This window comes from Neoarius graeffei, chromosome 11 (assembly GCF_027579695.1).
Source record: "Neoarius graeffei isolate fNeoGra1 chromosome 11, fNeoGra1.pri, whole genome shotgun sequence".
NCBI lineage: Eukaryota > Metazoa > Chordata > Actinopteri > Siluriformes > Ariidae > Neoarius > Neoarius graeffei.
In genome coordinates, this window is record NC_083579.1 from 64,105,197 (window position 1) to 64,132,058 (window position 26,862).

Genomic DNA, 26,862 nt, shown 5'->3' on the forward strand with positions numbered 1-26,862 from the left:
ACGTGTTATTCAGTTACGCTTTCGGTTTTAGTAACCTTACATCGTGACTCGTATTGGCAACTCATTGCAATTAAATATTATACTTATCGGTCTATTCGGTTTTTAGCCGTGTTGAATTTAGTTCGTTTGGTCCACGGCAGGTGTCGCTTATCCACATGATCTTCACGAGACTTGTGCGAGACTTCGAAACGTGAAGCGTCAGCCAGGTGTCAGTGCCACCATTTTGAATACTGTTTTCCAAATGAAATATTGCACAAAAACGAGTTTAAATGACGATTACTGCCGACTTTTTTCAAACTTTCCTGATTGCTGTCAAAACAAACAAAACTTCCGGCTTGATTACATCAGCATTCGAAAGAGGGCGCGTGCGTCTTTTGACAACGTTGGAAGATGTCGGTCACTTTGATTTCCGCTGTACGTTTTACTTCCGTCCTACGATGTCTCGCACAGGTCTCAACGAATCTCGTTTACGGCCATTGCTTTGACATATGGACTGATATACTAGAGCATATTTCAAACACTCATAACTTGCTATCGCAGCGACAAAATAGCTATCAAAAATGCATTCCGATATTTAATAAAATGAGAGAAATAGAATTTTGATAATAAAAAAATTTGCCTTCAGTTCTCCTTTAAGGACACACAACTTAGGTCATGATGAAATATTAGTCAGTATTGGTGAAAAGACAGCAGTGTTCAAATTATGATAAACGTAACATACTGAGAAATTATCACATGGGTTTGTTTGTTTTTTCTCAAACACTGACTAACACGGTTATGGTGACAGATGTGTGTTTCAAATATAGATTAATGCATTATACCATCTTCCCTACCATTTTCATGAAATTCGGGGAAGTAATATTAACCAGTAAAACATAAAGAATAAACGCTTTTCTAAAAATGTAACATGCTCAATATCGTGTGTTACGTTTTTATACTTTAGCAAACCTAATATTTGCTTGAGTACAGAGCCAGAGAGTGCTCTGTTCTATTTTAAGAAGTACCAGCAGATGCTTCATACGTTAAACAATCCGGCAGATTACAAAACAGGCAAATGCTAAAATACGGAGAAGGCTAGACAGACAGAAGTTCTTCATTAGCTCTGCAAGCAAAGTGCTTCTGAGACTACAGAAGGTAAAATCACTTGATGTGTGGTTTGTTTTTTTGCCAATGCCTAGATTCATCAAACTGCTCACAGAAAACCTTTCTGGAACCTCTGAGATTAGGTTACAGGGCTCACAGAACACAAGAAAAAATTACGGCTTGTTTGTGTGCCCTTTTGCATATTACAGACTGTTGCAGTATCAGTGATGCAAAGGCCAATATTGCGAAAGAGATCAACAAACAATATAATGTGCAATCCTACTTATATTGGTTGTTCTAGTGAATGTTATACTTTGCAGAAATCCTATCATGCCTCTCCATTTTTGTACATTTCCCTCCACAGTTATTGGCACCCCTTGTAAAGATGAGTAAAAAGGGTTAGGAAAAAAAAACACCGTTTGGAGAAGTCGCTTCATCTCACACCGAAACAATGAGAAAAATCCAACCCTTAATTGAAATAAATTTATTCAGAGAAAAACAAATCCCTCATCAAGAAATAATTATTTTCAACAAAAACACGTGTGCCATTATTATTGGCACCCCTGGAAATTACAGTGAACATAATGTAACTGAAACGTTTCCCATTTCAACTGTACATTTTTTTTATTTAATTGGGGTGTGTAGGAGCGTTCAAACTGTAATCCATGACGTCTTGATTAACTGGGAAACAAATATGTGGTGACACAAATTCCCTTAGTCGTCCATCAACATGGGAAAGATAAGAGAACACACAAACCAAATGAGGGAGAAATGTGTTGACCTTCATAAGTCAGGGAATGGTTATAAAAATAGCTACTCGCCTGAAAATGCCATTTCTACTGTTAGGGCAATAATAATAATAATAATAATAATAATAATAATAAAAAGTGGATACCAACTGGAACTGTTACAAACTTGCCTGGAAGAGGACCCAAGTTTATTTTTCCCCCACATACAGTCAGGAGGAGGATGGTAAGAGAAAGGGAAAAATCCCCAAGGATCACTGTTGGTGAATTACAAGAAAAAGTAAAATCTTGGGGTTTCCAAGTCTCCAAAACCACCATCAGACGCCAACAGATTATTTGGAAGGTCTCATCTCATCTCATTATCTCTAGCCGCTTTATCCTGTTCTACAGGGTCGCAGGCAAGCTGGAGCCTATCGCAGCTGACTACGGGCGAAAGGCGGGGTACACCCTGGACAAGTCGCCAGGTCATCACAGGGCTGACACATAGACACAGACAACCATTCACACTCACATTCACACCTACGGTCAATTTAGAGTCACCAGTTAACCTAACCTGCATGTCTTTGGACTGTGGGGGAAACCGGAGCACCTGGAGGAAACCCACGCGGACACGGGGAGAACATGCAAACTCCACACAGAAAGGCCCTCGTCGGCCACGAGGCTCGAACCTGGACCTTCTTGCTGTGAGGCGACAGTGCTAACCACTATACCACCGTGCCGCCCTATTTGGAAGGTATGCCAGGAAAAAAAAAAACTTTTCTGCCAGTTAACCACAAACGTACGGTAAGCACCTGAAGTTTGTGAAACACTACTACAACTTTGACTGAAACTGTGCTCCGTGGTCTGATGTCACAAAAATGGAATCAAGTTTATTTTTATAGCGCTTTTAGCAATAGACATTGTCGCAAAGCAGCTTTAGAGAAATTTAAAGACTTTAAGCATAAGCTCATTTTATCCCTAATCTATCCCCAGTGATCAAGCCTGTGGTGACAGTGGCAAGGAAAAAAATCCCTCAGACGACATGAAGAAGAAACCTTGAGAGGAACCAGACTCAAAAGGGAGCCCATGCTCATTTGGGTGAGAACAGATAACGTGATTATAAATAACTTGATTCTATATATACATAGTCATAAAGTATAACTGTGAAACCAGGAAGTTCATTATAGTTTCATGGAGCTTTTTGGCAATAAACACTCAAGGTGGGTTTGGTGTAAAGAGAAGGATGGCTTTAATGAAAAGAACCCGATCCCAACTGTAAAATATGGTGGAAGTTCTGTGATGTTTTGGGGCTGTTTTTCCTCCAAAGGCCCTGAAAACCTTGCTTGTGTACATGGCATCATGGACTCCATGAAATACCAGGACATTTTAAATTAAAATCAGGCTGCTTCTGCCAAGAAACTACAACTGGGTCGTCACTGGATCGTCCAGCAGGACAACGATCCGAAGTATATACCAAATCAACACAAAAATGGTTACTGAGCACAGAATCAACTTCTGCCATGGTCATCTCAGTCCTCTGACCTGAACCCTACTGAAAACCTGTGGGCTGAGCTGAAGAGGAGAGGGTACAAGAGAAGGTCGAGGACCCTGAATGATCCGGAGAGATTGTGTAAAGAGGAATGGTCTGAATATCTCCAACCTTATAACATGTTACAGGAGAGACTCAGTGCTGTTTTACTGACAAAGGGAGGTTGTACAAAGTATTAAATGCAGGGGTGGCAATAATAGCGGCACATATGTTGCTGTTGAAAATAATTATTTCTTGATGAGGGATTTGTTTTTCCTCTGAATACATTTATTTCAGTTAAAGGTTTAATTTTTTCTCAGTTTTTCAGTGTGGATTTTTTCAAACTCTTTTTACTAATCTTTACAAGGGGTGCCAATAATTGTGTAGGGCACTATATATGTATGTGGACATTACAACTTGCAAAGCATGATAAAAAATCATGTTGAAGCAATTAAGTACTATTTGAGCAATTTAAACAGCAGGGCAATACAAGGCACAAGAATATTGCAATGATATTGCACTAGATTATCTCAGCAGACTCTTGAAATGAGAAAATGGGTAAAACAGGCCTTTGAATACTACTACTACTACTACTACTACTACTAATAATAATAATAATAATAGTTCAAAAAATTACATTTAAATTTAAAAATGAAGCTCCACCAAAATAAAACGTGAAAAAATAACAGATTTACTGGGCCGTCATGATGCCATCATATGATCAATATGTCAAAATAAAAATGTGCATGTCTCTGTGGGAATAGTGTGGCATGTACAATTTTGCTTTTGTAACATTTTCATCGAAAGATGACTCCTGATGTGTTGTCACACAGTGCTGCCCGTCACGCAAGTGTTTGTGCTTGAAACTGAATGGCGCAAAAAGAAAAGAAAAAGAAAAGAAAGTATGCTATGAAAATCACGAATCGAAATATGTACGTGCACATTTTTTTTCCTGTTCTTATGAAATGGTGACTAATCTTGTGTTGCTGTCTTGCAATACCTTGCTGTTTCAGCCACAGTTATAAAAAATAACAGCTATGCTTCACAAAAGGTGGCTAAAAATGTAGCTCAAATTAAAACAAATAATATAACAGAAGTCCATTACTCACAGCCTCTTATCTTAATATTACAGACACATATTAGATCATACCCATTAAAACCTGAATAGCCATTTAGAGGAAAATTCTGTAGCAATGCCAACTCATTCAAATCTCATCAACCAGTAAAGATCGTTTAAAACTCGTGAGGGTTTATGGAGAAATGCTATCCTGGGAAATGGTTCTAATTAGAGAGTCGAACCTGAGCAATTGCTCCATTATAGCATAACCTGAAAGTAACACATTTCTAAGTTTTGGCACTTCCACATGAGTTTTTTCTTGACTGACAGCCACCATATGCAAATAAATAAATTAACAACTGTGTATTTTAATACATGAACTTTCCAATGTTTTAAGTAAGTACATATGAGATTTGTATAGGTTTTATGCACTGCGCATCGAGTCGGACATTTTTATGCATTATGACGTTTGCCCTTCCTGGGTCAAGGTCTTTGATGTTCTCTTGTTAAATCCAATCACGTGTCCATGTAAACCTCTGCAATATCTCACCTCTCTTCCATATCCAGCTGTCAGGAGAAATGTGTGGAAAGCCCCCCCTTTGCAGTTATAGTTCATGATGAATTAACTGCTTTGTCTTTTCTGAAGTTTCTGACATTTAAATGTTAAAGCTCACAGCTTATTATCCCCACTGTCAGATATATTATCATCTAGTCTGGACTCAAAAGGAAGGATTTTTTTTTTTTGGCATGTTTCTTCTTCTTCTTGCATGCTCTGTCCGAAAATATAACTTGAGGAAATGAGGAATTTCTAATGTAGGATATCACACAAGATAATAATCTTAATATCTGAATGATTATTCAGTACAAATTCATTTGAGTTCATTAACCGTCCTCAACATTAATTAACAGCGTACCTATTCAGCAATAAAGCATCCCGAACAATATCATCCAGCTACTCAGCACTATTAATAGTAAGACCATTATTAGGATGTGGTTTCCTGCTTGATGAGGAAAATTCATCATTACTACAACCGTTATGCAAGCATAGCTTTGAAGAAAAAAAAAGAAAGAAAAAATCAATGAGATGGCTTGAGGAATTGGGAAAACAGAAACAGTTGAGTCGAGACAGTGCTACATCTTATCTCTCCAAAGAGGAAAATGAAAACCAGAGCAATCCCAATCCCACACAAACAAACCGCTCTTCTCTGCAACGATACACAGGTGTGTGTGTGTTTTATATATATATATATATATATATATATATATATATATATATATATATATATATATATATATATATATAACACACGCACGAGTGAGTGAGTGAGAGAGAGAGAGAAGGAATCTTGTAGATGATCATTAATCATTGTATAGTAGGTGTTATATATATATATATATATATATATATATATATATAACACCTACTATACAATGATTAATGATCATCTACAAGATTCCTTCTCTCTCTCTCTCACTCACTCGTGCGTGTATATATATATATATATATATATATATATATATATATATATATATATACACACATACACACACACACATATATACACTGTATAAAATCCATCCATTATCTGTAGCCGCTTATTCTGTCCTACAGGGTCACAAGCGAGCTGGAGTCTATCCCAGCTAACTATGGGTGAAAGGTGGGGTACACCCTGGACAAGTCGCCAGGTCATCGCAGGTGTGTGTAATATATATATACACACACATCCATCCATCCATTATCCGTAACCGCTTATCCTGTCCTACAGGGTTGCAGGCAAGCTGGAGCCTATCCCAACTAACTATGGGTGAGAGGCAGGGTACACCCTGGACAAGTTGCCAGGTCATCACAGGTGTGTATATAAGGAATCTTGTATATATATATATATATATATATATATATATATATATCATCTCATCTCATTATCTCAAGCCGCTTTATCCTTCTACAGGGTCGCAGGCAAGCTGGAGCCTATCCCAGCTGACTATGGGCGAAAGGCGGGGTACACCCTGGACAAGTCGCCAGGTCATCACAGGGCTGACACATAGACACAGACAACCATTCACACTCACATTCACACCTACGGTCAATTTAGAGTCACCAGTTAACCTAACCTGCATGTCTTTGGACTGTGGGGGAAACCGGAGCACCCGGAGGAAACCCACACGGACACGGGGAGAACATGCAAACTCCACACAGAAAGGCCCTCGCCGGCCCCAGGGCTCGAACCCAGGACCTTCTTGCTGTGAGGCGACAGCGCTAACCACTACACCACCGTGCCGCCCCGTATATATATATATATATATATATATATATAAAATCTCATTATCTCTAGCCGCTTTATCCTTCTACAGGGTGGTAGGCAAGCTGGAGCCTATCCCAGCTCCCAGCTGACTGGGGCGAAAGGCGGGGTACACCCTGGACAAGTCGCCAGGTCATCACAGGTATATATATATATATATATATATATATATATATATATATATATATACACATACATACATATATGAGAGAGAGAGAGAGAGAGAGAGAGAGAGAGAGAGAAGGAATCTTGTAGATGATCACTAATCATCATATAGTAGGTGCAGATGTAAATCCCAGGCAGATCAAACATCACAAGTAACATTACACCAGTCCCAATGAATTCCAGGCTACTGATTAACAAATATGCACAGTCGTTTCCTCAAACACTTTTTTTAGTTACAGGGTAGAACTTTAAAAGAAAATAACACCCTGCCCCCCCCCACACACACACACACAGGAGTCTAAATAACTGCATGAAGTGTATGAGCCCAGAACTGAATGAAGCTACAGTATCCTGTCAGCACACAGGATGCTCGCAGCCCTTTCCATTATCCTTCCTTTAACGCTCGGAACGCGACATTCGCGTTTCAATTTCACGTGGAACTAAATCACTCCAAAGTTGCTTCATTCATGTGTTCTATCTATCTATCTATCTATCTATCTATCTATCTATCTATCTATCTATCTATCGGACCCGGTGTTCGCCCAGCCCTTACGGTACATCAGCGTGATAACCCAGCGCGCTCGGTGCTCAGCAGTGCTTCGCTTTTCCAGCGTGTGAAGGAAGAGAGCTCAGGTTTCCTCACCCATGTGGGGAGCCAGAGGCTTCCGGGGCGCTCGAGCGGATCGGCTCGCCGTTTACCGGCCGCGTTCATTTCCCGCGCAGCCGCATTTATCCGGTAATAACGAGAGAAAAAGAGACACCGAGAGGCTTCAGAGTCGCTCACTTTCCGCGGAGCTGAGCATCATGTTCATACAAACCACTGAGTCTGAGAACGTCCGAGTTGGCACAGGGAGTGAAACGAATATCCTCTGAACAGCTCCAGCTTTTTCTCACAACACAGCTTATAGGAAGTAAGAAGAACTTCCGCCTTCTAGAAAACAAATCATTTCCAACAGACAGGAAGTTCGAGACGCCGCGTTTCTGTCCTGAGTGGCGCGCGCGCAGGAGCAGTTAGTTAGTGATGGATGGATATGGCAGCTCGAGCTCGAGTCTTATTTATCGCGCGCTCAGAACGTCGTCATGATGTAATGTGATGTGATGTGGCACAGCTGCGCGTCCGGAAGTCGCCGATAACAACATTTCCCTGGATGCGGCGAACTCGGAGTCTGTTTCTCTTTATAGTCGAAGTAAGTCGTGCAAGGCGCGTGCGTGCTCGACTCTGGTATTTGGTGAAGTGGTGCATGAGGTCTAGTGACGCGCAGCCCTGAAGGCAGTGAATGAACGAGGAGAACTGGCTGCTCGAGGACGCCAGCAGTCTCTGGACAGTTATCAGATGAACTGCATTAAAACACACAGAGCAGGCTGCACAGTAAATCATACATGTCAACCTTTAGTTACCCATGCCCTTACAAAATCTGTACTTTTCCCTTACATGAGCCCTTATGGGGGCGGCAGGGTGGTGTAGTGGCTAGGTTTCCTCCGGGTGCTCCGGTTTCCTCCACAGTCCAAAGACATGCAGGTTAGGTTAACTGGTGACTCTAAGGCTACGTTTACATTAGACCGTATCTGTCTCGTTTTCTTCGCGGATGCACTGTCCGTTTACATTAAACCGCCTGGAAACGCCGGGAAACAGGAATCCGCCAGCGTCCACGTATTCAATCCAGATCGTGTCTGGTCCGGTGCTGTGTAAACATTCAGAATACGCGGATACGCTGTGCTGAGCTCTACCTGGCGTCGTCATTGGACAACGTCACTGTGACATCCACCTTCCTGATTCGCTGGCGTTGGTCATGTGACGCGACTGCTGAAAAACGGCGCGGACTTCCGCCTTGTATCACCTTTCATTAAAGAGTATAAAAGTATGAAAATACTGCAAATACTGATGCAAATACTGCCCATTGTGTAGTTATGATTGTCTTTAGGCTTGCCATCCTTCCACTTGCAAGTGGTAAGTGACGCGCATGCCCGACATGCGCTGGGATCACACACACAGCGGCTCAGTCCCAAATCACTGCTCGTGCGCTCCACTCGCGCGCTCTGTGAGCTGCGCAGGGCCGGAGTGCGCACCCTCCAGAGCGCACTCGCTGTTCAGGGCGGAGTGATTTGGAGCGCAGGATGCCTGCGGAGCCGAGGGTATCCGTGTATTGGCGTTGCTGTGTGCACGCAAATTGTGTATTGGCGTTGCTGTGTGCACGCTAATCGTTTTAAAAACGTTAATCTGATGATCCGCTGATACGGTCTAATGTAAACATGGGCTAAGGTGGGGTTTACATTAGACCGTATCAGCGGATCATCAGATTAACGTTTTTAAAACGATTAGCGTGCACACAGCAACGCCAATACACAATTTGCGTGCACACAGCAACGCCAATACACGGATACCCTCGGCTCCGCAGGCATCCTGCGCTCCAAATCACTCCGCCCTGAACAGCGAGTGCGCTCTGGAGGGTGCGCACTCCGGCCCTGCGCAGCTCACAGAGCGCGCGAGTGGAGCGCACGAGCAGTGATTTGGGACTGAGCCGCTGTGTGTGTGATCCCAGCGCATGTCGGGCATGCACGTCACTTACCACTTGCAAGTGGAAGGATGGCAAGCCTAAAGACAATCATAACTACACAATGGGCAGTATTTGCATCAGTATTTGCAGTATTTTCATACTTTTATACTCTTTAATGAAAGGTGATACAAGGCGGAAGTCCGCGCCGTTTTTCAGCAGTCGCGTCACATGACCAACGCCAGCGAATCAGGAAGGTGGATGTCACAGTGACGTTGTCCAATGACAACGCCAGCTAGAGCTCAGCACGGCGTATCCGCATATTCTGAATGTTTACACAGCACCGGACCAGACACGATCTGGATTGAATACGTGGACCCTGGCGGATTCCCGTTTCCCAGCATTTCCAGGCGTTTTAATGTAAACGGACAGTGCATCCGCGAAGAAAACGAGACGGATACGGTCTATTGTAAACTTGGCCTAAATTGACTGTAGGTGTGAGTGTGAATGGTTGTCTGTGTCTATGTGTCAGCCCTGCGATGACCTGGCGACTTGTCCAGGGTGTACCCCGCCTTTCGCCCATAGTCAGCTGGGATAGGCTCCAGCTCACCTGCGACCCTGTAGAACAGGATAAAGCGGCTAGAGATAATGAGAATGAGATGTTTAACTTACAGTATAATGTGAAAGTAAGCTTAATAATATAACTTAGATTACACATTTTTTCAGTTTTACTCAAATTAGGGTGGTGCAAAAATGAGTACACCCCACAACAAAAACTACTACAGTGGTGCTTGAAAGTTTGTGAACCCTTTAGAATTTTCTATATTTCTGCATAAATATGACCTAAAACATCATCAGATTTTCACACAAGTCCTAAAAGTAGATAAAGAGAACCCAGTTAAACAAATGAGACAAAAAAATTATACTTGGTCATTTATTTATTGAGGAAAATGATCCAATATTACATATCTGTGAATGGCAAAAGTATGTGAACCTTTGCTTTCAGTATCTGGTGTGACCCCCTTGTGCAGCAATAACTGCAGCTAAACATTTCCGGTAACTGTTGATCAGTCCTGCACACCAGCTTGGAGGAATTTTAGCCCATTCCTCCATACAGAACAGCTTCAACTCTGGGATGATGGTAGGTTTCCTCACATGAACTGCTCGCTTCAGGTCCTTCCATAACATTTTGATTGGATTAAGGCCAGGACTTTGACTTGGCCATTCCAAAACATTAACTTTATTCTTCTTTAACCATTCTTTGGTAGAACGACTTGTGTGCTTAGGGTCGTTGTCTTGTTGCATGACCCACCTTCTCTTGAGATTCAGTTCATGGACAGATGTCCTGACATTTTCCTTTAGAATTCGCTGGTATAATTCAGAATTCATTGTTCCATCAATGATGGCAAGCCGTCCTGGCCCAGATGCAGCAAAATAGACCCAATCCATGATACTACCACCACCATGTTTCACAGATGGGGTAAGGTTCTTATGCTCGAATGCAGTGTTTTCCTTTCTCCAAACATAACGCTTCTCCTTTAAACCAAAAAGTTCTATTTTGGTCTCATCCAGCCACAAAACATTTTTCCAATAGCCTTCTGGCTTGTCCACATGATCTTTAGCAAACTGCAGATGAGCAGCAATGTTCTTTTTGGAGAGCAGCGGCTTTCTCCTTGTAACCCTGCCACGCACACCATTGTTGTTCAGTGTTCTCCTGATGGTGGACTCATGAACATTAACATTAGCCAATGTGAGGGAGGCCTTCAGTTGCTTAGAAGTTACCCTGGGGTCCTTTGTGACCTTGCTGACTGTTACACGCCTTGCTCTTGGAGTGATCTTTGTTGGTCGACCACTCCTGGGGAGGGTAACAATAGTCTTGAATTTCCTCCATTTGTACACAATCTGTCTGACTGTGGATTGGTGGAGTCCAAACTCTTTAGAGATGGTTTTGTAACCTTTTCCAGCCTGATGAGCATCAACAACGCTTTTTCTGAGGTCCTCAGAAATCTCCTTTGTTCGTGCCATGATACACTTCCACAAACATGTGTTGTGAAGATCAGACTTCGATAGATCCCTGTTCTTTAAATAAAACAGGGTGCCCACTCACACCTGATTTTCATCCCATTGATTGAAAACACCTGACTCTAAGTTCACCTTCAAATTAACTGCTAATTCTAGAGGTTCACATACTTTTGCCACTCACAGATATGTAATATTGGATCATTTTCCTCAATAAATAAATGACCGAGTATAATATTTTTGTCTCATTTGTTTAACTGGGTTCTCTTTATCTACTTTTAGGACTTGTGTTAAAATCTGATGATGTTTTAGGTCATATTTATGCAGAAATATAGAAAATTATATAGGGTTCACAAACTTTCAAGCACCACTGTACATCTAGTACTTTGTATGGCCTCTATGATTTTTAATGACAGCACCGAGTCTTCTAGGCATGGAATGAACAAGTTGGCGACATTTTGCAACATCAATCTTTTTCCATTCTTCAACAACGACCTCTTTTAGTGACTGGATACTGGATGGAGAGTGATGCTCAATTTGTCTCTTCAGAATTCCCCAAAGAAAATAATTTCTTTCCACCACAAAGGTGAAGGCTACAAGATCACCAAAGCTTTACTTATCAGTCAGAATACTGTAGCAAAAGTGGTACAAAAATTTAAGAAAGATGGAACTGCAGCCATCTCACAGAGACGTCCAGGTCATTCACAGAAGTTAACACCTCGACAGGAGCGTCTTCTGATGAGAAGGGTTGAAGGAAATCGGCATGCAAGTTCACTGCAGTTATCTAAAGAAGTAGAAAGCCAAACTGGGGTGACTATTTCCCGTGACACAATACGGCGTACACTGCAGAGGAATGGCATGCATGGATGCTGTCCACAAAAAAGCCTCTCCTAAAGCCCAGGCACAAAAAAGCCCACCTAGAGTTTAGGGTGGTGCAAAAATGAGTACACCCCACAACAAAAACTACTACATCTAGTACTTTGTATGGCCTCCATGATTTTTAATGACAGCACCAAGTCTTCTAGGCATGGAATGAACAAGTTGGCGACATTTTGCAACATCAATCTTTTTCCATTCTTCAACAATGACCTCTTTTAGTGACTTCAGCGACGAAGGAGCAACACTTTGTGACTCTTACGAGGAAATTGAGAAGCCCTGCGAATGTTTCAAGACACTTTTGAAACTCTCTTGCAAATGACGTTCACAATTTGTCGCAAGCTGTCGCAGCCCAGTGAGATGCTGGCTTCACATTCACACCTACGGTCAATTTAGAGCCACCAATTAGCCTTACCTGCATGTCTTTGGGGGAAACCGGAGCACCCGGAGGAAACCCACACAGACATGGGGAGAACATGCAAACTCCACACAGAAAGGCCTTTGCCAGCCACTGGGTTTGAACCCAGGACCTTCTTGCTGTGAAGCGACAGTGCTAACCACTACACCACCATGCCGCCCATACTAAGTATACAAAAAGGGTATATATAAAAGTAATAAACTACAAATTTAGAGATAAAAAATTAACAAATTTGCATAAATGAACAGGTTTGCAGATATACAGTTAACATAAGTGTATTACGAAGGTAGAATTGCATGTGTAAGTAAGTATTGCACAGGTAGTATTACCAGTATTACCCAGGTAGTATTGCACAAGTAAGTATGTATATTGCACAAAGCTAGCAGTTCGCTGTAAAGTACTGATGCTGATAGTCAGTGCACACAGGATACGTTCAGAGGGGTTTCTATGGATGTAGAAGTGATCTGGACAGTATTGTTTATTATTGTGAGACATGTCTGGTGCTGTGCTTGGTGAGGTGCCGGTTGTACAGTCTCACAGCAGTAGGGAGGAAGGAACTGATATATCTCTCTTAAATATAGGAATGCATTTTTGATAACGAACTAAATTCAACATGGCTAAAAACCGAATAAGCCAATAAGTATAATACTTAATTGCAATTAGTTGCCAGTACGAGTCACGATATAAGGTTACTAAAACCGAAAACGTAACTGAATAACACATTAATTAGGAAATAATGCAAGTTGGGCAGCACAGTGGTGTAGTGGTTAGTGCTGTCGCCTCACAGCAAGAAGGTCCTGGGTTCGAGCCCCGTGGCCGGCGAGGGCCTTTCTGTGCGGAGTTTGCATGTTCTCCCCGTGTCCGCGTGGGTTTCCTCCGGGTGCTCCGGTTTCCCCCACAGTCCAAAGACATGCAGGTTAGGTTAACTGGTGACTCTAAATTGACCGTAGGTGTGAATGTGAGTGTGAATGGTTGTCTGTGTCTATGTGTCAGCCCTGTGATGACCTGGCGACTTGTCCAGGGTGTACCCCGCCTTTCGCCCGTAGTCAGCTGGGATAGGCTCCAGCTTGCCTGCGACCCTGTAGAACAGGATAAAGCGGCTAGAGATAATGAGATGAGATGAGGTAATGCAAGTTTAAAAATGACTTCAGTTCTCCTTTAACCACACCTCAATACAGGTTTGGCAATATTTCTAGGTACTGAATATACAATCGTAATTTATAGCTTTCCGTCAAGCTGTTATTTTTTCCATACATTAAAAAGATTATTCTTTTTATCGAGAGCTGCACAACTGATGGAATTTATTCTGCCAACTTTATAGCTGGCAGAATCTCCATGTAGATGATGATGAGGATGAATCCATCCATCCATTAATTATCCGTAACTGCTTATCCTTCTACAGGGTCACGGGCAAGCTGGAGCCTATCCCAGCTGACTATGGGCGAGAGGCGGGGTACACCCTGGACAAGTCGCCAGGTCATCGCAATGCTGACACATCGAGATGAACAACCATTCACACTCACATTCACACCTACGGTCAATTTAGAGCCACCAGTTAACCTAACCTGCATGTCTTTGGACTGTTGGGGAAACCAGAGCACCCGGAGGAAACCCACGCGGACACAGGGAGAACATGCAAACTCCAGACAGAAAGGCCCTCATCGGCCGCTGGGCTCGAATCCAGAACTTTCTTGCTGTGAGGCGACAGTGCTAACTACTACACCACCGTGCCACCCATGATGATGAATTATTATTATTTAGTCAACAGATTTACCTACTTCAAGATTGTTCTGGGGCGGTTTGCAGTCGAGTGTGAAGCGGCTGGGATGAGAATCAGCACCTCCAAGTCCGAGGCCATGGTTCTCGACCGGAAAAGGGTGGCTTGCCCTCTCCAGGTTGGTGGAGAAGTCCTGCCTCAAGTGGAGGAGTTTAAGTATCTCGGGATCTTGTTCACGAGTGAGGGAAGGATGGAGCGTGAGATCGACAGGCGGATCGGTGCAGCCTCCGCAGTGATGCGGTCGCTTTACCGGTCCGTCGTGGTGAAGAAGGAGCTGAGCCAAAAGGCGAAGCTCTCAATTTACCGGTCGATCTACGTTCCGACTCTCACCTATGGTCATGAGCTTTGGGTAATGACAGAAAGAACAAGATCGCGGATACAAGCGGCTGAAATGAGTTTCCTTCACAGGGTGGCTGGGCGCTCCCTTAGAGATAGGGTGAGAAGCACAGTCACTCGGGAGGAGCTTGGAGTAGAGCTGCTGCTCCTCCACATCGAGAGGAACCAGCTGAGGTGGCTCGGGCATCTTTTTTGGATGCCTCCTGGACGCCTCCCTGGGGAGGTGTTCCAGGCATGTCCTCCCGGGAGGAGGCCCCGGGGAAGACCCAGGACACGCTGGAGGGACTATGTCTCTCAGCTGGCCTGGGAACGCCTCGGTGTTCTTCCCGAGGAGCTGGCCGAGGTGTCTGGGGAAAGGGAAGTTTGGGCTTCCATGCTTAGACTACTGCCTCCGCGACCCGGTCCCGGATAAGCGGAAGAAGACGAGACGAGAAGATTGTTCTACAACTTAATAATTTCAGCATAATTTGATTACTGCTTTGTCTGATGTAAATAACATGGATGACAAAGTTTTACTTTTTATTAGCCGGAAGAAAAAAAAAACCGATCAAACCATGCCATACACTTACAGTAATTTCTCCAAAGTGTCAAGTTTTGCAACATACATGCCAAATGCTAAAAGTGCATTTCAGCTCCTTCCCTATGTGATGTGATGTGATGTGATGTGGGAGGTAGAGCGTGGCTGGGAACAGAGCCAAGGGCAGATCCAGCAGCCCTGGCTCCAGAAAGAGCTGGTCACTGCTGCTTAGACAGCCTGGCTGATAAACATTCATTTCACATGAGGTGCCTAACAGAAGGGCCTCTGCACACCACACAGGCTCAACTTTAGCAAGGGCAAAGGAGGCAGTAGGGTCTAAATTTGCACCCGCTCATCCTGATATGCTCGGTGAAATGCAGCATGACAGAGCAGTTAACTGAGATGGTGGGAGACACCTTCACTTGAGCCTGTGAGGCAGCTTTGTTCACCTCCTCCGCAATGGTTGTTATTCCTTGCATGTCAGGATGCGAGTCACCCTGGGGAAGATATTTCACATTTTCAGGGAATGCCGCATCAACAGTTTAGCATGAAAGCATAATTTTTTTCCTCCCTCCCCCTTGCCTCTTGCTCCCAACTCATTTAAACTGATAAAAAACACTTGACTTGCATAAAAAAAACTCCCAGAGCAATGGATTCTTCAACAAATGGACATCAATAGAATATTTATGTATCTTTAACAGCAGTGAAAATATCAAGCAGCATGGTAGGGCACTGAAAGACTTGATAAAAGTGCGTTTATTTATTCAAGATGGTACATGTCAATTCAAGTATTCAATAAATAAGATTGGTATTTTCATCTCATCTCATTATCTCTAGCCGCTTTATCCTTCTACAGGGTCGCAGGCAAGCTGGAGCCTATCCCAGCTGACTACGGGCGAAAGGCGGGGTACACAAGTCGCCAGGTCATCACAGGGTTGACACATAGACACAGACAACCATTCACACTCACACCTACGGTCAATTTAGAGTCACCAGTTAACCTAACCTGCATGTCTTTGGACTGTGGGGGAAACCGGAGCACCCGGAGGAAACCCACGCGGACACGGGGAGAACATGCAAACTCCACACAGAAAGGCCCTCGCCGGCCCCGGGGCTCGAACCCAGGACCTTTTTGCTGTGAGGCGACAGCGCTAACCACTACACCACCGTGCCGCCCAGATTGGTATTTTTTTTATATAAAACCAGATGAATACGTTGATATTTTTTAGACATTTATTCGCAGTTTTCTTAATCTGTAGTGAGCAGGATATATCAGAAATCTGACCACAATTAAAAGGTTTACCAATGACAACTAGTACTTCTTTCTAAAATGTGCATCATTTCATTTGGAGAGAGTGTTCTTGCTTTCACGCTCTCCTGTAGATCTTTGTAGAGTTTGCAACATACCCCTGAGGTTAAAGCTTGTGAAATGCAGCCGAGAAACTTAATACTCTTTTCACGTTTTCTTCAGATGCTGATTTTTTTCCATTCCTCTGGCCTCATTGTTGTCTTTTATATATTGTGCTCATTTCAAGCAACATAGATGTGGCTTGGTGGGGATTCAAAGTAGCTTCTCAAAACCAAGGGCTGTGGGATGTGACCTGGGCTTCACCAAGCGAGTTCTCATTTACACTGTCAGCAGGGGTCTGTTTGTGAAAGACCACCAATTTCATCTGGGATCAAAATATTGTTGCCTTGGGAGGGAGGGTGTGTGTATCTAATATTCAGTAGACTACGGGTCTTGCTTTTGGTTCTGTGAGAATAAAGGAGAAATGTTGCCTGGAGCATTCCTCATTAAGGAAACAACAAAAACTGAGAAACACATTCTTGTGTAATTTATCTGTCTGTTATCTATGATCAGTGGGGTGTACTTGACAATTAGGAATTTTACAAATAACATCTCGCAGTCGAGAGAAGTTTTATTCATCACATTTTATCAGGGTTATGAAATACAGCCTTGGTTGGCTTAGCAGTATGCTAATCAGCAATCACCTGACAGCCTAATGAAATACTAAATTATACCCTTTAAAGAATGGCCACTAAAGTTTGCATATAAGGCAAAGCAACAGCTTGATCAGTATGCCAAGGAGGTACGAAAGGAATTAGCCATACATAATTATGTTTATTCTCGAATGTTCAATGCACAGGTTCCTCTGTCTCGTTGTTTCGTTTTCTTCATTTTCAAAGTAGGTCATTGTTCAAACAGTGCCTTGAACATTAAGTAGATATATACCTTTCTATACATCTCATCTCATCTCATCTCATCTCATCTCATTATCTCTAGCCGCTTTATCCTTCTACAGGGTCGCAGGCAAGCTGGAGCCTATCCCAGCTGACTACAGGCGAAAGGCGGGGTACACCCTGGACAAGTCGCCAGGTCATCACAGGGCTGACACATAGACACAGACAACCACATTCACACCTACGGTCAATTTAGAGTCACCAGTTAACCAAACCTGCATGTCTTTGGACTGTGGGGGGAAACCGGAGCACCCGGAGGAAACCCACACGGACACGGGGAGAACATGCAAACTCCGCACAGAAAGGCCCTCGCCGGCCACAGGGCTCGAACCTGGACCTTCTTGCTGTGAGGCGACAGCGCTAACCACTACACCACCATGCCGTCTCCAATTCTATTGTTTCGAGAAAAATCACTTTTTCTGATTACGGGAAGTGATAAAAGGAAAACCACTGTATCCTGTTTTAAAATGTATTGACCAACTCGTTAATGATAATAAACTTCAAAAATGAAATCCAGAACTAATTAACAGCTTTTAACTGAACCAAGTAATTGTTTTTTTTGTCAAGTCGCTACATATCCACGCTACGGCATTTCCCCCTAAAATGCTACATATCCTTTTCTATTTAAAGTGCATTTAACCGTGTTCTTTCATGACAGATATATCTGAAATTGAATATATAATGTGTTTTAGTATCTGGAAAATGGGCAATGTCAGTCGGTGTGAGTTTATCAGCATGGCAAAACACACATGTACATGCTTTATGTGTGCACACAACATCTGGTATTTTCCCAGCACCCGAATGCCGCATTTTCTTAACGTGTTCTCGATTATGATTTGCTTTTGATGGCCTACGTTTCTTCCCACTGGTGAAACCATCACTGCCTCCTCCGTTCTGTCGAAATTATTCATAATTCAGCGTGAAATTGTCCAATAAATGCTAGAAGTAATGAAGCAATTTCCTACTTCATGGGCGCAGCCATCTTAGAAGACTTCACGCCAATGATTGGCCAAATGGATATGTCTGGATTTGAGAAAAATCGGTGATGGTGCTTGTTGTGTTTTGGAATGAAAGTCCGTAATGCAGTGTGTAAATCAATGGCAGATATCGCATTTTGGCGAAAACTGAACATGGTACGAGTAAGATGTGACAATTGCTGATGGTTTGGTGGCGGGAGTTTCAATTTTTCAAATTTGGCGTTTATCGCATTTTGGAACCAAAATGCGATAATGTCGACACTTCATTTCGTATTTTAACCAATGAAGTCACTTACTGGTGACTTAAAATTTAGACAGCAAACTTGTCATCTTCACAATGCTGTGAAATAATCGAAACCAGTACACTTGTATTTTGTGTAGTCGGCATAGCCTCGATAGCTCCAGAGTAAGGAAAGTGCATTATGCTTGTTTAACTTGCGTTGTGAGCCTGATATCTCCTGATGTATGCCTGAGGATGTGAAAATTTATAATGAGCAAAGAGAAGCTTCATGAACAACTTTCATGTACATGCACAGTGCTTTCTTAATTAAACGACCTCTATAACCCTATTATCATGCTTATATAAAGTGCCAGTGTTGGCAAAGCATTTAAATGAGTTTGGCTTATGAGTCTATTAAGGTGGCTATAATGAAAATTAAATAGGTTTTTGTTTTTTTTGAAAGCAGTATTAATATGAGACATGACAGCAGTGTGTCATGTCACAACACATTTCTGTAATTATCCCTGGTTTATTTATACAGCTTATTATTCTTCATTAAATTAGTCCTTGTTAGCAGAATCATTTTGTACCTAAAAATCTAATTGCAGATGATGAGAGATTACAGAGCAGGGAAGGAACTCTTTTGTTTAATGATAGAATCAAAATTCAGTATAAATTGTATGGATCTGTCCAGGCTGCATTCCTCCGACTAAATGACATGAACTTCAGAAAGCGACAAACAGCAACAAGGCTAAGTAAGTGTTATGCAACCATAATAAAAAAGATTTGTTAGAGCATCCTGATGAATAGCAGAGCAAACGGACTTGCTTAAGCCCTTTGAGTGGGCACGTCTTCCTTTTACTCACTGTTAAACAATACCACATCAGTGTCGTGCAAGTTTATTGAGCAGGGAAAGACAGAGTGGAGGAATACAGTAAGACGGAGGTCTTCTTTGGCTTTAAGGTTTAGAGATCATTACTGGAAACGCTGCTGTGATTCTGCACTATCTTTCATTCTCCAGAGACAGATCTGGGGCTGTCATGGCAGATAAAGAAAGATGCAAAAGTCGACACTACTGGATAAATAATGCTTTAGTCGATAGTCAGACACAGAAGGACATTGTGGTGCATTTTTTCCGTGCATGTATTAACTGTAAGAAAGAAACTTTGACAACATTTTATTTATTTTGGCAGGTTTATTTTTTATTTTTATCCAAGTGTAAAAATAGGTACCCTATGGGTACATGTGGTTACTGCTTATAAATAAAATTGTTTTCTGATACCATGTCCATACAGTAAATATCTCATCTCATCTCATCTCATTATCTCTAGCCGCTTTATCCTGTTCTACAGGGTCGCAGTCAAACTGGAGCCTATCCCAGCTGACTACGGGAGAAAGGCGGGGTACACCCTGGACAAGTCACCAGGTCATCACAGGGCTGACACATAGACACAGACAACCATTCACACTCACATTCACACCTACGGTCAATTTAGAGTCACCAGTTAACCTAACCTGCATGTCTTTGGACTGTGGGGGAAACCGGAGCACCCGGAGGAAACCCACGCGGACACGGGGAGAACATGCAAACTCCTACGGTAAATATAGCATATATATTTACTCTGTGAGGCAGTAGCCACAAAAATGAAGCGTAATGCAAACATGAACAATTTAAAAATCACAGAAGTAAAATATACCAAGTGTCTGTACTTTATATTATTCTACTCATACCTCTTACAGTTTTCAAAACTGAAACCTCCGAACCGAGGCTGACATACACACGCTGTCACCATGACCCCAACTCTTATTTCCCAGAAAAGGCCCGGCGCTAGAGCTCAGTGGTCTCAATACTCTTTTCAACAACTTCCTGTAACAACTTGGAAGTGCGTCACATCTACAGTGCCTTGCAAAAGGATTCACCCCCCTTGGTGTTTGTCCTGTTTTGTCGCATTAAAAGCTGGAATTAAAATGGATTTTGGGTGGTTAGCACCATTTGATTTACACGACATGCCTACAACTTGTTTTTTTATTCTGACACAAACAATAATTAAGATGAAAAAACAGAAATCTGGAGTGTGCGTAAGTATTCACCCCCTTTCGTATGAAACCCCTAAATAAGAGCTGGTCCAACCAATTCACTTCATAACTCACATAAGTAGTTGATTAAGATGCATCTGTATGCAATCAAAGTGTTACATGATCTGTCACATGATGTCTGTATAAATCAACCTGTTCTGGAAGGACCCTGACTCTGTAACACTACTAAGCAAGCAACATGAAAACCAAGGAACACTCCAAATAGGTCAGAGACAAAGTTGTGGAGAAGTATAGATCAGGGTTGGGTTGTAAAAAATATCCCAAATTTTGAATATCCCACGGAGCACCATTAAATCCATTATAGCAAAATGGAAAGAATATGGCACCACTACAAACCTGACAAGAGAAGGCCACCCACCAAAACTCACAGACCAGGCAAGGAGGGCATTAATCAGAGATGCAACAAAGACACCAAAGACAATACTGAAGGAACTGCAAAGATTCACAGCGGAGATGGGAGTATCTGTCCATAGAACCACTTTAAGCTGTACACCCCACAGAGCTATGGGGTGCCAAGTGTCACCTGGCCCATTTCGTGGACGAAATGCATTTTGTCCATCACAGAATGCATTTCGTCATCACAAAATGCATTTTGTCCCACGAAATGCATTTCGTCCATCACAGAATGCGTTTCGTCAGACGAAATGCATTTTGTCCATCACAGAATGCGTTTCGTCGGACTAAATGCATTTCGTCCATCACAAAATGCATTTTGTCCCATGAAATGCATTTCGTCCATCACAGAATGCATTTCGTCGGACGAAATGCATTTCGTCCATCACGAAATGCATTTCGTCTGACAAAATGCATCTCGTGGGACGAAATGCATTTCGTGATGGACGAAATGCATTCTGTGATGGACGGAATGCATTTCGTGGAATGAAATGCATTTCCTGATGGACGAAATGCATTTCGTCCGACGAAACGCATTCTGTGATGGACGAAATGCATTTCGTGGGACGAAATGCATTCCGTGATGGATGAAATGCATTTTGTCCGACGAAATGCATTTTGTGATGGACGAAATGCATTTCGTCCACGAAATGGGCCCGGTGACACTTGGCACCCCATACAGAGCGGGTCTTGATGAAAGAGTGGCCAGAAGAAAGCCATTGCTTAAGAAAACACGTTTGGAGTTTGCCCAACAGTATGTGGCAGAATGTCCCCATTCTCTGGTCAAATGAGACAAAAATTGAACTTTTTGGCCATCATGGGACATGCCATGTGTGATGCAAACCCAACACCCTGAGAACACCATTCCTACAGTGAAGCATGGTGGTGGCAGCATCATGCTGTCGGGATATTTTTCATCTGCAGGGACAGGAAAGCTGATCAGGACTGAAGTGACTGTATTTACTGATGGATGGCACTAAATACAGGGCAATTCTGGAGAAAACCTGTTTGAGTCAGCCAAGGGTTTGAGACTGGGACGAAGGTTCACGGTCCAGCAGGACAATGACCCTAAACATACTGCTAAAGCTACCCTGGAGTGGTTTAAAGGGAAACATGTAAATGTCTTGGAATGGCCTAGTCAAAACCCAGACCTCAATCCAATTGAGAATATGTGGCATAACTTGAAGATTGCTGTACACCAACGCAACCCATCTAACTTGAAGGAGTTGGAGCAGTTTTGCCTTGAGGAATGACCAAAAATCCCAGTGGCTAGATGTGCTAAGCTAATAGAGACATACCCCAAAAGACTTGCAGCTGTAATTGTAGCAAAAGGTGGCTCTACAAAGTATTGACTTTGAGGGGTGAATACTTATGCACACTCCAGATTTCTGTTTTTTTCATCTTAATTATTGTTTGTCATAATAAAAAACAAGTTTCACCTTTAAAGATGTAGGCATGTTGTGTAAATCAAATCGTGCTAACCACCCAAAATCCATTTTAATTCCAGCTTTTAATGCGACAAAACAGGACAAACACCAAGGGGGGTGAATACTTTTGCAAGGCACTGTACATCACACATGGGACCACTGGCCGAAGAAGGTGAGGAAAGGGGGATGACCTGGAGTATATTTTAAAATAGAAACGCACTTTCCCTCGGTAATAAGCATAAACATGTCTGAAAGTGATTTCTTTAGTCCATTTATTTCAAATGGTGAACCGAATTGTATACACTCACCGGCCATTTTAATAGGAACACCTGTATGCATATGTGCATGCGCAGTGCACAACTATTACACTCATTTTTATATTCTTACAACACGATGACATAGTGGCTAAAGCCTCTATGAGGCATTAGACACAAAAATGAAGGCCAGCAAAGGATATGAATGTATATACAGTGGTGCTTGAAAGTTTGTGAACCCTTTAGAATTTTCTATATTTCTGCATAAATATGAACTAAAACATCATCAGATTTTTACACAAGTCCGAAAAGTAGATAAAAAGAACCCAGTTAAACAAATGAAACAAAAATATTGTACTTGGTCATTTATGTATTGAGGAAAATGATCCAATATTACATATCTGTGAGTGGCAAAAGTATGTGAATCCCTAGGATTAGCAGTTAATTTGAAGGTGAAAATAGAGTCAGGTGTTTTCAATCAATAGGATGGCATTTAGGTGTGAGTGGGCACCCTTTTTTATTTAAAGAACAGGGATCTATCAAAGTCTGATCTTCACAACACATGTTTGTGGAAGTGTATCATGGCACAAACAAAGGCGATTTCTGAGGACCTCAGAAAAAGCGTTGTTGATGCTCATCAGGCTGGAAAAGGTTACAAAACCATCTCTAAAGAGTTTGGACTCCACCAATCCACAGTCAGACAGATTGTGTACAAATGGAGGAAATTCAAGACCATTGTTACCCTCCCCAGGAGTGGTCAACCAATAAAGATTACTCCAAGAGCAAGGCGTGTAATAGTTGGCGAGGTCACAAAGGACCCCAGGGTAACTTCTAAGCAACTGAAGGCCTCTCTCACATTGGCTAATGTTAATGTTCATGAGTCCACCATCAGGAGAACACTGAACAATAATGATGTGCATGGCAGGGTCGCAAAGAGAAAGCCACTGCTCTCCAAAAAGAACATTGCTGCTCATCTGCAGTTTGCTAAAGATCACGTGGACAAGCCAGAAGGCTATTGGAAAAATGTTTTGTGGATGGATGAGACCAAAATAGAACTTTTTGGTTTAAATGAAAAGTGTTATGTTTGGAGAAAGGAAAACACTGCATTCCAACATTAGAACCTTATCCCATCTGTGAAACAGGGTGGTGGTAGTATCATGGTTTGGGCCTGTTTTGCTGCATCTGGGCCAGGACGGCTTGCCATCATTGATGGAACAATGAATTCTGAATTATACCAGCGAATTCTAAAGGAAAATGTCAGGACATCTGTCCATGAACTGAATCTCAAGAGAAGGTGGGTCATGCAGCAAGACAACGACCCTAAGCACACAAGTCGTTCTACCAAAGAATGGTTAAAGAAGAATAAAGTTAATGTTTTGGAATGGCCAAGTCAAAGTCCTGATCTTAAGCCAATCGAAATGTTGTGGAAGGACCTGAAGCGAACAGTTCATGTGAGGAAACCCACCAACATCCCAGAGTTGAAGCTGTTCTGTACGGAGGAATGGGCTAAAATTCCTCCAAGCTGGTGTGCAGGACTGATCAACAGTTACCGGAAATGTTTAGTTGCAGTTATTGCTGCACAAGGGGGTCACACCAGATACTGAAAGCAAAGGTTCACATACTTTTGCCACTCACAGATATGTAATATTGGATCATTTTCCTCAATAAATAAATGAACAAGTATCATTTTTGTCTCACTTGTTTAACTGGGTTCTCTTTATCTACTTTTAGGACTTGTGTGAAAATCTGATGATGTTTTAGGCTATATTTATGCAGAAATATAGAAAATTCTAAAGGGTTCACAAACTTTCAAGCACCACTGTATGTATCAAATTTAAAGAGTTATAGCTTTTGATTTCGTTTTCAGTTTTTTCCGTTTCAAACTGGAAAGCAGAACATGATCGCTCAACTACTTAAAGTTGATTGATTGAAGAGATTTTATAGCTGGCCAAGAAATATCTGAATGATGTATGTGCTAGCATTGCTACTCTGCATGGTAACAGCATGGCTCTAGTAGTTCTGGTTACAAGGCAAAGCACAGGCTTACTGTATACAACCCCGATTCCAAAAAAAGTTGGGACAAAGTACAAATTGTAAATAAAAACGGAATGCAATGATGTGGAAGTTTCAAAATTCCATATTTTATTCAGAATAGAACATAGATGACATATCAAATGTTTAAAAAGAGAAAAATTAGGTGATTTTAAATTTCATGACAACAACACATCTCAAAAAAGTTGGGACAAGGCCATGTTTATCACTGTGAGACATCCCCTTTTCTCTTTACAACAGTCTGTAAACGTCTGGGGACTGAGGAGACAAGTTGCTCAAGTTTAGGGATAGGAATGTTAACCCATTCTTGTCTAATGTAGGATTCTAGTTGTTCAACTGTCTTAGGTCTTTTTTGTCGTATCTTCCGTTTTATGATGCGCCAAATGTTTTCTATGGGTGAAAGATCTGGACTGCAGGCTGGCCAGTTCAGTACCCGGACCCTTCTTCTACGCAGCCATGATGCTGTAATTGATGCAGTATGTAGTTTGGCATTGTCATGTTGGAAAATGCAAGGTCTTCCCTGAAAGAGACGTCATCTGGATGGGAGCATATGTTGCTCTAGAACCTGAATATACCTTTCAGCATTGATGGTATCTTTTCAGATGTGTAAGCTGCCCATGCCACACGCACTAATGCAACCCCATACCATCAGAGATGCAGGCTTCTGAACAACAAGCTGATAACAACTTGGGTCGTCCTTCTCCTCTTTAGTCCGAATGACACGGCATCCCTGATTTCCATAAAGAACTTCAAATTTTGATTCATCTGACCACAGAACAGTTTTCCACTTTGCCACAGTCCATTTTAAATGAGCCTTGGCCCAGAGAAGACGTCTGCGCTTCTGGATCATGTTTAGATACGGCTTCTTCTTTGAACTATAGAATTTTAGCTGGCAACGGCGGATGGCACGGTGAATTGTGTTCACAGATAATGTTCTCTGGAAATATTCCTGAGCCCATTTTGTGATTTCCAATACAGAAGCATGCCTGTATGTGATGCAGTGCCGTCTAAGGGCCCGAAGATCACGGGCACCCAGTATGGTTTTCCGGCCTTGACCCTTACGCACAGAGATTCTTTCAGATTCTCTGAATCTTTTGATGATGTTATGCACTGTAGATGATGATATGTTCAAACTCTTTGCAATTTTACACTGTCGAACTCCTTTCTGATATTGCTCCACTATTTGTCGGCGCAGAATTAGGGGGATTGGTGATCTTCTTCCTATCTTTACTTCTGAGAGCCGCTGCACTCCAAGATGTTCTTTTTATACCCAGTCATGTTAATGACCTATTGCCAATTGACCTAATGAGTTGCAATTTGGTCCTCCAGCTGTTCCTTTTTTGTACCTTTAACTTTTCCAGCCTCTTATTGCCCCGTCCCAACTTTTTTGAGATGTGTTGCTGTCATGAAATTTCAAATGAGCCAATATTTGGCATGAAATTTCAAAATGTCTCACTTTCGACATTTGATATGTTGTCTATGTTCTATTGTGAATACAATATCAGTTTTTGATATTTGTAAATTATTGCATTCTGTTTTTATTTACAATTTGTACTTTGTCCCAACTTTTTTGCAATCGGGGTTGTATGTTTGTGCTCATTCTCATATGTTATTTTTTCTATAGTAACAATTTACACAGGAACTTGTATGAAGGACATTCCACATTGTTTATTTACATTTGTGGTCAGAAGTTTACATACAGTGGCATGAATGTCATCTTGGATATGAATGTCATGGCAGTATTTGGGCTTTCAGTAATTTCTTTGAACTGTTCTTTTTTTGTGGCAGAATGTACTGCATACATCTTTAATTTAAAAAAAACACTAGAATTTGGTGCACAAGTTTTACTTTTCTTTGGGTTTTCTGAAATCAACACAGGGTCAAAATTATACATATAGGGTCAAAAAT

The 26,862-nt window shown here is 42.0% G+C and overlaps 1 protein-coding gene across 1 annotated transcript in view; it reads right to left on the minus strand.

Annotated features, from left to right (window-relative positions):
• Positions 1–7,739, minus strand: part of sntg2 (syntrophin, gamma 2) — a 103,836-nt gene extending 96,097 nt beyond the window's left edge. The window contains exon 1 of the mRNA XM_060933127.1: positions 7,502–7,739. Coding sequence (XP_060789110.1) covers positions 7,502–7,570 — 69 coding nt within the window. The 5' untranslated portion in view covers positions 7,571–7,739. The remainder of the gene's footprint in view (positions 1–7,501) is intronic.
• Positions 7,740–26,862: the final 19,123 nt, after the last annotated feature.